General features: G+C 41.6%; 1 protein-coding gene across 1 annotated transcript in view; it reads left to right on the forward strand.

Moving 5' to 3' along the window:
- ERCC5 (ERCC excision repair 5, endonuclease) overlaps positions 1-11248 on the forward strand; it is a 28606-nt gene extending 17358 nt beyond the window's left edge. The window contains exons 9-15 of the mRNA XM_081214471.1: positions 97-344; positions 701-820; positions 991-1204; positions 2939-3083; positions 6944-7146; positions 8289-8389; positions 10539-11248. Coding sequence (XP_081070597.1) covers positions 97-344; positions 701-820; positions 991-1204; positions 2939-3083; positions 6944-7146; positions 8289-8389; positions 10539-11129 — 1622 coding nt within the window. The 3' untranslated portion in view covers positions 11130-11248. The remainder of the gene's footprint in view (positions 1-96; positions 345-700; positions 821-990; positions 1205-2938; positions 3084-6943; positions 7147-8288; positions 8390-10538) is intronic.
- Positions 11249-13116: the final 1868 nt, after the last annotated feature.

Below are 13116 nucleotides of genomic sequence, written 5' to 3' on the forward strand. Positions count from 1 at the left end.
AAACATTTTTCAGGATACTTTGGAAAGCTCTTGATGATTTCAGGGTAATTTATATGTTTTAGTTACAGACAAAATGATCTTACTATTTTGGTACAGGAAGTTTCATTGAAGTGCAGAGTATAAATAGCAGTGATGAACTTCAAGCTGAGTTACACGAAGCTTCCAGACCTCCCTCTGGACAAGTTGAAGAGGAACCAGTAGGAACTGAGACGCAAGAAGCCACAGGTGACTCCCAGGGCCTCCCGAGAGACAACTCTGAGAGGGAGGCCGTGGACACTGAGCCACCTGAAGAAACTGAAAAAGATGCAGACGATTTGCTCAACGAATGGCAAGATGTTGACCTGGTAATAACGTGACATCGTGTTTTTACTCATTGCTGAGGAAGCCAAGTTAAGTAGCTTCTGAGTTTTTAAGGAGCTGATGGATGAAGACATACTAGCTCTTTGCACCCATTTTCTTACTCCTGCTGACATGGCTCGTTTCTTGTGGAGGTTCCTGGCCGGGATAGTGTCCACGTCCCATGTGGGTTAGTGAGGGAACTCTAAAGCTATTACAAACTCGCTCAGAAATCCAAGTGGAAACCTGCATAAGGAGAAAAAGCTTATTGGTAACTTCAGTGAGACTAAACACAGGCTTTTTATAACCAATGAACTTAATTGGGTTATTAATATAATTACCTACAAGTGAAATTATCTTATAGGAGGAGCTGGAGACGCTGGAGAGCGACCTTTTAACACAGCAGAATTCACTGAAAGCTCAAAAACAGCAGCAAGAACGGGTCGCCGCTACTGTGACAGGACAGATGTTCCAGGAAAGCCAGGTAGGTGGACAGCTTGGGTGTCCTCAAACAATACCTACCGATGTCTTTCCTTAATCAGACTCCCCGAGGGCACGTGCATTAAGTTACCTGTTGAAGCACTGCTCCCACTCCCGGGTGGAGGCCAGGTCCTGCATTTTAGCAGGGGTCATCGTGTGTCTGTACCTCTTCAGGAACTTCTTCGCCTGTTCGGCATCCCTTACATCGAGGCTCCCATGGAAGCAGAAGCTCAGTGCGCCATCCTGGATCTGACTGATCAAACTTCCGGAACGATCACTGATGACAGTGACATTTGGCTGTTCGGAGCACGTCATGTCTATAAAAACTTTTTTAATAAAAACAAGTTTGTAGAATATTACCAGTATGTGGACTTTCACAACCAATTAGGTAAGACTTCAGAGTACGATCACTTTCTGAAATTTACCTTCAGAATTTGTAGTATGAATTCTTTCTTTCCAAGGAGCTAATTTGTTGCATTAATGGAAATGGTAGATCTGTACAAGTTTTCATATAAACGATCTTTTGCTTCTGTAGCAGAATATGATTTTTACTTTAGAACTAAGAAATTAAAACCCTAGTAATGTTCAGACATTTTCTGTAGTTTTAATCATCAGGCCTGGTTATGCTCTGACTGGTTACCTGAGCTCTCCAGAGTAAACCAAAGGTGGTAGAGTGGGGAGACAGGTGGGGGTCACTCCTGCTGGAATCATGAGCCTCATGGTCCTTGTTGTTTCTGGCAGTGATACTTCATCCTCCCGTTGATTCAGCAAATACACACTGAGTGATTCCTATATGCCAGTTGTTGTTCTTGGCAATGGGAAGTGGGGAAACGGCAGAGAATAAAACAGTCTAGCAGGAGAAACAGATGGTAAAAAAAATACATATATCATAATTTGACAGTGGTATGAGCCATATAGAAAAACAAAGCAGTAAAAGAGAGGCGAGAGTGACCTGCAGTCGCAGGAAGTACATGTCCTTTGTGGTCAGAAAAGGCTTTACTAATAGGCACCTTTTGGGCTGGAGCCTAAAGTAGAGAGGAAGCACGTGCTATGGATACCGTGGGGATGAGCATGTCAGACAAAGGGACTGGCATGTGCAAAGGCCCTGAGACAGAAGCCTGCTTGGTGTGTTCTAGGGAAGCATGGAGATAGTTACCGGCTGAATTGTGTCTCCCCCAAATTCATGTGTTGTAGTCCTAACCTCTGGTACCGCAGAGTATGACTGTGTTTGAAGATAGATTCTTTAAACAGGTGACTAAGGTCAAATGAGGTCGTTAGGGTGGACCCTAATCCAGTCCGACTGGTGTCCTTGTAAGAAGGAGAGATTAGGACACAGGGAAGACCACGTGCAGACACGTGGAGAGCCAGCCGTCTGTCTGCCAGCCATGGAGGGAGGCTCAGAAGGGACCAACCGTGCCGACACCATGAGGTCAGGCTTCTAGTCCCCAAAACTGTGAGGAAATGAATCCTTTGCTTAAGGCCCTCAGTCTGAGCACTTATTTACGGCAGGCCCAGGAAACGACTTCAGGGGCCAGTGTGAGTGAATGAGGAGGAGGATGGCAAGAGGTGAGGTCAGAGAGGAAGGAGGAGAGTCCAGAGTGTGGTGGAGAGGCTCTGTGGGTAAACTGGGTTGGGATGTGAGAGAAGGAGAAGTCAGGGCTGACACCCCCTCCTCCCCCGCAGCAGTGCACGGAGTGGACTGGCCTTGGTGAGGTGGCGGAACGGGGAAGGAGCGGGTGCGGGTGTTGTGGGAGTGAAGACCCAGGTCTGGACGTGTTGCCTCTGAGGTGCCCCTTAGACATCCCGACGGAGATGTTAAGGTGCCAGTTGAGTGTGTGTGACTGTCGTTCAGAGGAGAGGTCCCGGTGAGAGCGCCGAATTTGGGGGTCAGAGGTTACATGGCATTTAAAACTGCAAGGATGCGTGAAACTTGAAAAATCCAAGCACAATGCCATTTTAAAAAAAGGAATCTATTTCAAATAGCAAAAGAGAGATACCTTTGGATATTGGATAAGGATATATACGTGTATATTATCTATATAATGAAGTGTTTATAAATGTTATGTAATAAATGTTCATGAAATAAAAAGTTGAAAAATATATAATAACTTTACTCTTACAGGATTGGACCGGAACAAATTAATAAATTTGGCCTATTTGCTTGGAAGTGATTATACGGAAGGAATACCAACTGTAGGTTGTGTTACAGCCATGGAAATTCTCAATGAATTCCCTGGACATGGCCTGGAACCTCTCCTAAGATTCTCGTAAGTCCTTTCTTAATTTCTTTAATTCAGGTGTTTATATATAAATACCCACATTAAACAGAACTATTACTTACATTGTGAACTGTCACAAACCATTGTTCCCTGAGAAAACAGGAGGAGGTAATGGTTGGGGTTACTAAAGTTTGTTTTCCCTTTTCTAGAGTTTGATGAAATCATAGGCAACTATTTTTAGAGGTGCCAGGCTTATCCGAGTTTGAGGATACATAGCCAGTCCAGTGGGAATTCCTGGGAGTGTAGAGGTTACCGTTTCATTCGTTCAAATATTTCCTGAGCAGCTACTATGTGCTAGACAGTGTGCTAGGCTGGAATAGGGGAGGTGACTGAGCCCCAGGCTGTGTCCTCAAGGAGCTGCCACACCCTGGGGGCGAGGGAGAAGCATCCAGTGCTTGTACTTCTGTGTGCCGAGTGTTCTGAGGGAGGTCGGCCAGCCAGGGGCATGGGGCTATATGCCAGGAACGTTTTCTCTCTGCGTGTAGACTGTGATGTATTCAGTGGTGGTGTCTCCTTCTGTCCGGAACCCAGAGTTGTCCTGTACTTGGGGTATACTCTTCGTTTTTGGAGATTCTGAGATGGCGCTAGTTACGAGGTTGTCTGTGAAAGTAGTTCTTTCTTAAGGTTGCTCCTTGATGGCATTTTTCAAGAAAAAATATATAATTCGCACAGCATAAATTTTACTCTTTTAAAGTACAATTCCGTGGTTTTTCGTCTAGTCACAGGTTGTGATGGCATCTTTCAAAATCATCAGTTTGACATGGGATACTACTTGGCAGTAGCTGATCGAGTGATTCTTTAGTGTCCTCTCCAGTCGTAGCTCCTGGTTTGAAAAATTTCGGGATGTTCTGGTCTGAAGATTCGGTGATTAGAATTAAATACAAAGTTGTTTGAATGATTGCTGTCCTCCAGCCTTAGCACACATAGTGTCGTATTTTATTTTTTGCTTTCGTCATCTCTCTTTTCATAATTTTCTTATTGTTGAGGAAATGTATATACTGGAGGTACGTTGTTAGGTTGCTTGTAAGTCATGGTATGTAAATAACTTGGAAAAGTACAAGTAACTTTTATACAAATAATAAACACACATTAGAAAAATGACAAAATATGAATTATAAAGATTACAGATAACATTTTGGTTTATACAGTGTAGTCTTTTCTATGCCCAATATACACATGCATTTTATATATAATCACACACACGCACAAGTATACTCATATAAGTCTGTTATTATTATTATTATTGTTTTTACAAGCATGGGACGATGCTGTATACTTTTTATGTTACCTGCAACTCATTTGGTGATAGAACAGGGCATATCATCAACGACGTATAGATTTACATTGCTGTTTTTAATGACTCCATAGGAGTCTTTTGATGTATCATGAATAACTAATTTAATCAAATGCCTATCGTTATTTCTGTTTTTTTTAAAAGTCTAAACAAATACTGCCTTGAGTGACTTTATGTACATGTCTTTGAGTTCTTATCTGATTATTATTTTAGGATAAGTGAAAATGGTATCTAACTTTTCGATTTGGTGTCCTGGTTATTGGTGAGAGTAATTTTTTTTTCATGTTTGTAGACAGTTTGCCGTGCTGATCTAGTGAATGCCTGTTTATGCCATTTTTCTTCTCTCAACAGTTTTTTGCTCGTTTGTTGCTGTTTGAATGGTTATGTTTTTAGTCAGCTCTAGCAATTTCTGCTTTGGTCTTTTAGCTCACTGATGGCAGATAGGAGCTGCCCCTGCCTGCCTGGCTCTGCAGGGCTAGGACAGGTGCAGTTACAGGGCGCGGAGACAGTGGAAGAGCAGTAAGACTGGGAGTGTCTGTCGCCTTGCTTTCTTCTCTGCTTTGCCTTTTCCTAACCAGACCCTGGCCGGCCGGCCCCCCTTTAAAGCAGAGCAGCTCTGAGTCTGCAGGCTGAGTTCAGCCCAGCTGTGTTCGCTTCGGCCTACACAGTATGTTCTTTAATTTTGAGTGGGCTACCAACATTTAAATTGGGGGAGATTTCACAGAGAATTTTGGATTTTCCTGGGGGGAAATGACATCTGAAAATACTGAGCACCAATTCCCAAATAGCCCAGAAACAGAGGACAGCAATTCCACCCCACTGGCTTGGTCAGGGCACAAACCCTTCCACTTATCACCAGTCGCTACTGCTCCGTCTTGTGTCCCCCGAGCTCAGCTGATTGGCAGATGCCGTCTTCCACCTTCAAGTGCCTGGCCCTCTTGCTTGAAGGAGGGGTGATCCTTTTGGTTTGATGAGCTTACAGTGTGTTGTGCTGCTCTTGCTAGCTGGCAATCACGAGTATATTTCAAAGATGAAAATTCACATGAGAGGAGGGGAGAATTATAGGTATTCTCCCAGCTCTCTCTTGAACAGTATTTTAAAACGGATGAAGATAGCTCTTTTTTTCCTTTTTGCACTTTGATCCTGCACGAAGACAAGTTAGAACACCAGGTGGCACTGCTGCGGTGGGGCACTGGTGGAGACCAAGCCTGTGAGTCAGGTCCTGAGACCAGTGAGTAAGCGAAGCAGCGGATGTAGGGTTTTGTAGGTTCCGTTAGTGCGTAGATAGGAGAGGGTTATATTTATGTTTTTAACTTCTATGCCATTTATTTATCCTAATTGGGTAAATTTTTCTGGTTGTCCGTCGCCACATTACAAACTACCATAAACCTCAGTGACTTCAAACAGCAACAGTCAGAGATTTTGCTCGTGAATCCGCAGTTCGGCCAGGCTGCGCGGGGTGGGGGTGCCCCGCCTGGTGCCAGGTGTGTCGGGGGCGTCTCAGCTGGGCTAGAGGGGCCCCGTGAGGTGTCTTGCTCATAGCTGGCGAGCGGTGCTGTCGGCTGGCACGTGACCCGGTGCACCTGGACCCTCTCCATCTGGGCCTCCTCATGAGCTGGAGCTTCCTCACAGCATGTTGGCTGCTTGCAAGGCAAATATTCTAAGAGACAGGAAGTGGAAGCTGCAGTCTTTAAAGGCCTGGCACAATGTCCCTCCCTCAGCCACGGAGCCTGCCCGACTCAAGGGTAAGGGACATGGACCCCACTTCTTGTTGGGAGGAGGGTCCAAGAATGGGCTTTAACCCACCGTAGTGATTTATACTCACAAAGGAAAAATTGAAAAAGGAATAAAACATAAAGAAAATTAATAGCTGTATCCTCGCTTAGAACATTGCCTAGCACACGGTAAAATAACAGTTGTTAGTGTTTTTTATTATTTTAAATATCCCTGTTTACTTTTTCTTTCTTTCTCCACATATATACATTTTTTTTTCCAGTATTGGGATCACACTTGATGTAGAGTTACATTCTGCATTTTAAAAATTTAACATCTTCTTGGCATTTTTACATTTTATTAAATATTCTTGGTTCCTGACTGTAGTTGACTGGAGGTAAATAATATGGATACATTGATATCACTTCATTTTACCATTGGGAGAGAGAGGAACTGTGACTTTTCTATGAGTGTGGGCTCTGAAGGGAGATTGCACCAGTCCCAGCTGTGAAATCTTGAGCAAGTGGCTTCTGTTTGAGTCAGTTCCTTGTCTGTGAGGTGAGGACGGTGGTAGGACTGTGCTCGTGTGATGATGGGGCCTGTAGAGCAGCTAACACAGTGCCAAGCCCAGAGGAAGGGGTCAGTCAGTGATTGCCTCATTGTATACTGTGTTAATAACATGAGAAATACACCATTGTCATTCTGTAAGTCATAGGCTTTGTTCTGGAGTTGGGTGGGACTTGAGTTTACGTCTCTGAACTTTATGTTTAGCTCTTTGTCTGCGGTGCACCTGCCATAAGGTCTTACTGCTTCACGAAGGTTCGTTTCCTTTGCCTTGTAGCGAGTGGTGGCATGAAGCTCAAAAGAATAAGAAGATAAGACCTAATCCTTATGACACCAAAGTGAAAAAAAAGTTACGCAAGTTGCAGCTCACGCCTGGCTTCCCTAATCTGGCCGTGGCAGACGCTTACCTCAAGCCTGTGGTGGATGAGTCCAAGGGGTCGTTTCTGTGGGGCAAACCCGATCTCGACAAGATTAGAGAATATCCTTTCCCTTCCTCAAACCTCAGGAATATCGAGTCAAATATGTGTTTTGGTTTAAAACTTATGGGACATGAACTTGGATCAGTTTTTTTTTTTTTTTAATATTCCATCAGCTAAGATGCTCCTTTCTGTTCCTTTCTCTCTCTCCTTAATTTTTTTTTTTTTGTGGTAAAATACACATAACATACAGTTTACCATCTGAACCATTTTAAACATACCATTCAGTGGTTATTGAATACATTCACATTGTTGTGTCACCGTCACCACCATTCATCCCCATATTCTTTCCATCTTGTGAAACTGAAACTCTATCCCTGTTAAACACTAACTCCTCCATTCCCCTCCCCCAGCCCCTGGCCACCACCATTCTACTTTCTGTCCCTGTGATGTTGACTACTCTTGAGTATGTTCCTCATATAAGTGGAACCATACAGTATAGGTCTTTTTGTGACTGGCTTACTTCACTTAGCATAATGTCTTCAAGTTTCATCCAAGTTGTAGCATGTGTCAGAATTTCCTTCCTTTTTAAGGCTGAATACTGTTCCATTGTATGTAATGTCGTATTTTGCTTATCCATTCATCTGTTGATGGACACTTGAGTTGCTTCCATGTTTTAGTTACTGCGAAACATCTTTTTAGTTTTAAAGAGAATCTTTATTTCAAGTAAGTAGTGATAAGCATTCATAGATACACTACATACTTAAGTATTCATTCTGAAAGAATAGAAAATATTATTAGTTTTATTCTTTCTATTACTGTTCCTTTCTGCATATTTAAATAATCATTTGGATAGATGTTTAAAAGTTTGCCATAGTATTAATCTAACTACATCTTTTCTCAAAGAAAAAAGAAATATATGTGATATCAGAAATTTGTTTTTATTCTAGATTAACCTTTTTTCATAGTCATGAGTCTTTGATGTCCTCAAATGAGAGTTGAATATCTTTTATCTTAGAGGATATTTATAAGAACATCGTGCCAGATGATTATGTTGGAATAATTTGTTTTGTTATTCTTTCCTTTTATCATTTTAATCTTTATAAATAAGAAAATCTTTGGAGACATGGGGAATGGAATCAAGGGTGGCTTCATTGGACCTTTTTATTTATCATTTGTTTAAATGTCTTTCAAAACATGTATGAGTCTTAACTGCCTGCATATTTTGTCAGCAGTATTTTGGCTGGAACAGGACGAAGACAGATGAATCTCTGTTTCCTGTATTAAAGCAACTGAATGTCCAGCAGGTAATCATGGCAGCTCTTTTCCTAACTTCAGGATAGAGAGTAAAGTTAGGAAGACTGTGAGGGCCAGCTGTTAAAGACTAGTTACTTTTATTTTAGGGCACGTAACATACATTTAAAAATTATTATACTTTAGTAAGAGAACAGAGGAAAACAGAAAACGGGGAAGCTGGACTTTGTCTTCATTTTCCAATTTCACTCTTAGGGCTGGACTTTGATATCCTTTTGTATTCACTCTGACTTTGAGAAAAACAATCTGATAATGGATTGCATACTGAGGTGTTTATGGTTAAATATTTTACCCTTTTAGAGCTATTTTCATTTTTTAAAAGTTTAAGAAGTGCCCAGTCCAGAGCAGTTCTGATTATTAAGTGTCTTCAAGTACTAATATTCTTTAATTCTGTAAATGAATCATCAAAGATACCAATTCAGTCATAGTATACTGGCAGGAGAGATGACCCTCAGTTCTCTTAGGTAGGTAACAGCATCTCCCTTTATCCCTGAGTGTGTTCCTGCCCACACAGAGACCTCCTCCCACCCCAGAGGCAGCCCACAAAACCATACATACAGGGAAACCATTCAGCGGAATTCAGACCATATCCTGCAAGATACATGTTCAAGTTAAATCCTTTTCCATTAGATTGGGTTAATTTTGGAAAAACAAACAAACAAACAAAAAACTGAGGTAGACCACCTTTCCAGAAACTTTCGTGTTGTTTGATGACTTTCCGTACTGGAAACATTGTATGCCCACCAACAAGGAAAGCTAGTTGGCTTAGTGACTGATTACTCCTTAATTTCAGATAAATTTTGTTGTAATGCTATTCTCCCTTTTCATTGTAGACATTAATATAAGTCTATTTCCCCAAAATTAGAAAGTGAAAAAAATGGATTAAAATTGCTCATTGTGTTTGCTTCCTCTAATACAGATGTTAACATTTACGTCCATTTTCTCTTATTTTTCCCCTCCTTCCCACATACATTTATTATCAGACATAAGTGCAGTTTGTTATAAATAAAGCCCCCATTCACTGGTTAAGGTAAGTTTTTTTTCCTGTGTATTGCATGGCCTTCATTGTTTCAGGTGGCCAGATTACATTTTGTCAGAGCTTCACTTAGTAGACCTTGAATTTTCAGGTTTTTGTATGTAATGCTGTGATGAACATCAGGCATGTAACTTTTCTCAAATGTAACTATTTTTAAAGAATGTCTTCCTGAAAGTGGATTTGCTGAACAAAAGTCAAGAATATTTCTTACGACTCCTAATACATAATACTGTGAAGTTTCTTCCTGAAGGTATCATATGATGACAGTGTTTTTAAAAGAAGAGAAGAGTAGAATTTAGAAACAGACCCCATGAAGTTGTGTTGCTCTAAAAGAAAATGATATATTTGGCCCCTGAAAAATATTTAACTCTCTTTCAATGCTGAGGAAGGGATTTCCTACTTGATATGTGGGCGGAGGGCTTAGTTGACGGAGGTGGTACATGTACTGCTTTAAGTACGATCTTGAAAGTAAAATTTGCTGCCAGTCATCCATTTGGGAGATGGGCTTTTTTTTTTTTTTTTTTTTTTCTTTTTGCGGTATGCGGGCCTCTCACTGCTGTGGCCTCTCCCGTTGTGGAGCACAGGCTCCGGATGCGCAGGCCCAGCGGCCATGGCTCACGGGCCCAGCCGCTCCGCGGCATGTGGGATCCTCCCGGACCGGGGCACGAACCCGTATCCCCTGCATCGGCAGGCGGACTCTCAACCACTGCGCCACCAGGGAGGCCCGGGAGATGGGCTTTTGAGAGAGAATGAATTAGTATTTTCTTTTCTTTTCTTTTTTTTCTTTTTTTTTTTTTTTGCGGTACGCGGGCCTCTCACTGTTGCGGCCTCTCCTGTTGTGGAGCACAGGCTCCGGACGCGCAGGCTCAGCGGCCATGGCTCACGGGCCCAGCTGCTCCGCGGCATGTGGGATCCTCCCGGACTGGGGCACGAACCCATGTCCCCTGCATCGGCAGGGGGACTCTCAACCACTGCACCACCAGGGAAGCCCTGAATTAGTATTTTCTGAAAGAGTCATCCAATGCCAGTAATCAGGGTGGAATTCTTTGATTTGCTTTAGAAAGTTTACTTGTCTGATTTATTATTATTTTATTCCATTTTTTTAGACGCAGCTCCGAATTGATTCTTTCTTTAGATTAGCTCAACAGGAGAAACAGGAGGCTAAGGGTATTAAGAGCCAGAGACTTAACAGAGCTGTGACATGTATGCTGAGAAAAGAAAGAGAAGAAGCAGCCAGTGAAATAGAAGCAGTTTCTGTTGCCATGGAGAAAGACTCTGAGTTCCTCGATAAGGCAAAAGGAAAAACCCAGAAGAGAGGCACAGCAAATAGATGGAAAGAGTCATCCAGCCCGAAAAGAAAGAGGCTTTCGGATTCTAAACGGGGGCATGAATGTGGTGGGTTTTTGGGGGAGGCCTACCTCTCGCAGTCATCTGATGCCTCTTCAAGTGAGGATGAGGAATATTTCCCTGGAGCGAACATTCAAAGGGGAAAAGCAGCTGTAGAGTCAAAAGTCAGCTCTTCAGATGCACAGAGCACAGCGCAGCCTGCTCCCAGGAGAGACGGAGGTGCCACCACGAGCAGCTCCAGCGATGACGATGGAGAGAAGGCAGAGCCCGTCCTGGTGACCGCCAGGTCTGTGTTTGGGAAGAAAGAGGGGAAACGGAGAAGTACGAGAGGAAGGAAGAGGAAAATCTAAAGACACCTAAATACACATGTGTTCTCTCTAACTGGGTACAGCTTAACATTTCATCATGAATTTGTTGTGAGGAAATAATAAAATTCAGAGTATTTGCACAGTCTTTGTTGTGTGGTTTTTAAAAATATGGACGTTAAACTCGACATTTATTTTTAAATATATTACCTTTTTCTTGTGTTTTCCACTTCATTGAATATTTCCTTGTATTTACAGGCTTTGTTCATGTTTCTATTATTATACAACATCTGACGCTTTCTGACAACATTAAAAAGGGAAAAAGGATTTCTGTTGATCAGTACTCACTCTCAATGTGCGTTTCCTCTGACTTTCCGACCTAGACGAGAAGAAAATATATTTATATTCATCTCATTTATATAAATATATTTATATTCATTTATATTTACATTTCAGTCCAACTTCTCAAATACTTGGACTACAGCTGCTGCTTTTCTTTGCTCTTTATTCCTTGCTAATTTGAAATACGTCTTCTGCCTCAGTCTTCTCTAACAGCTTTCTACTAAAATCAACACTGACTTCCACATAAACTCAAGTCTTTTCTTAATGCTTACTTTCTCTGGAGGTATTTAAAGCAGAACACTTTTGGGGAAGGGTTGGGGAAGAGAGACATTAACTTTTTCTTGTTATTCTCATTTCTCAAAGCTACTTATAATTGGGAGTTTTCTGCATATGTGTTTGTAGGTAGAAAAGCAGTAGTTTTTCTAAAATTTAATTTTGTTGCCTTTCATAGGTAATTGACATTTGTCCTGCACTGCAGTAGCTGGGGTGAAGGCTAAGCTGCTGTAGCAAAGAGATGTTCACATGCAGTGGCCTAAACGCTGGAACGTTACCTCTCAGTCAACAGTCTGGCCAATCTGAGCTGGTAAGGCAGTTGTGCACCTTGATGTCATTCAGGGTCCCAGGTTCAGCCATCCCCTAGGCTGCTGTACTGCTTCAGTGGTCTATACTGGGTCACGGCTACATCTGCATTTCAACCTGCTGCAAGAGGAAAGAACCAGAGTCCTTGGGTGAGCCGAATGTCTTATGTTAAAGGTGACTAGAAAAATCACTTCTGCTCCCATCCTGTTGAACTGAACTGACCATATACTAGGAGTACTCAGAAAAGTAATCTCTACATGACTATGTATCCAGAAAGAGAGGAAGAATAGATATTCGGATCCATTAATAGAAGACCTAGATATGTTTGCAAAAAAGGCTCTTTACTCGTCTGTATGCTAATAAAGATAGAAGTCTGGAAAAAAAATCATTAGTAGCTTATGCCATAAATACAGTATTTACAGAACAGTTTGATATTATACCTTTTTTTCTCTTAACCCTGCAACCAAGGTATATCCTTTTACAAGGGAGGAAACAAGTTTACAGATGTTAACTGATTTACCAAATTCACCCAACTAGTAGGAAACCATTGTGACCTGAACTCAAATCTTCTAGTTCAAAATTCAGGGTGCTTATATTACCTAGAAAATAGGTTGCCTGTTAAAGACAAACAGCAGCAAAGCAAATTTATCATTATTCAAAGTAAGTGGGACACCTATAACTTATTTAGGATGGTGACCATCATATACTTTTTCTATAAAATTATCTTTCAGCTTATTAGTCTTTTCTTTTGCTTTCTTTATATTTGCTGTTAAACTCATCTATGGAGCTCTTTATTTCATTTATTTTATTTTCAGTTCTATTTGACTTATAGATTCCAGTTCTCTGGTGTAATTCTTGTCATCTATTTTTTATAATATCTTAATCACAATTACTTTAAAGTCTGTGTCAAAAAGCTCCAATATCTGGGTTACCTGTGGGTTTGTTTCTATTGTCTGTTTCTTGGTATGACTAGTGAACTTTAAATGAATGCTGGACATTACGTATAAAAGATTGTGGATCTTGTGCATCTTCCTCTGGAGAGGATTCCAGAAGGTATTCTGGCAGGCAGCAGGGGGGAATTTTATTTTACTTTAATCAGGACCGAGTGGAT

Source organism: Mesoplodon bidens (assembly GCF_964165515.1).
Source record: "Mesoplodon bidens genome assembly, chromosome: 17".
NCBI classification, from domain to species: Eukaryota; Metazoa; Chordata; class Mammalia; order Artiodactyla; family Ziphiidae; genus Mesoplodon; species Mesoplodon bidens.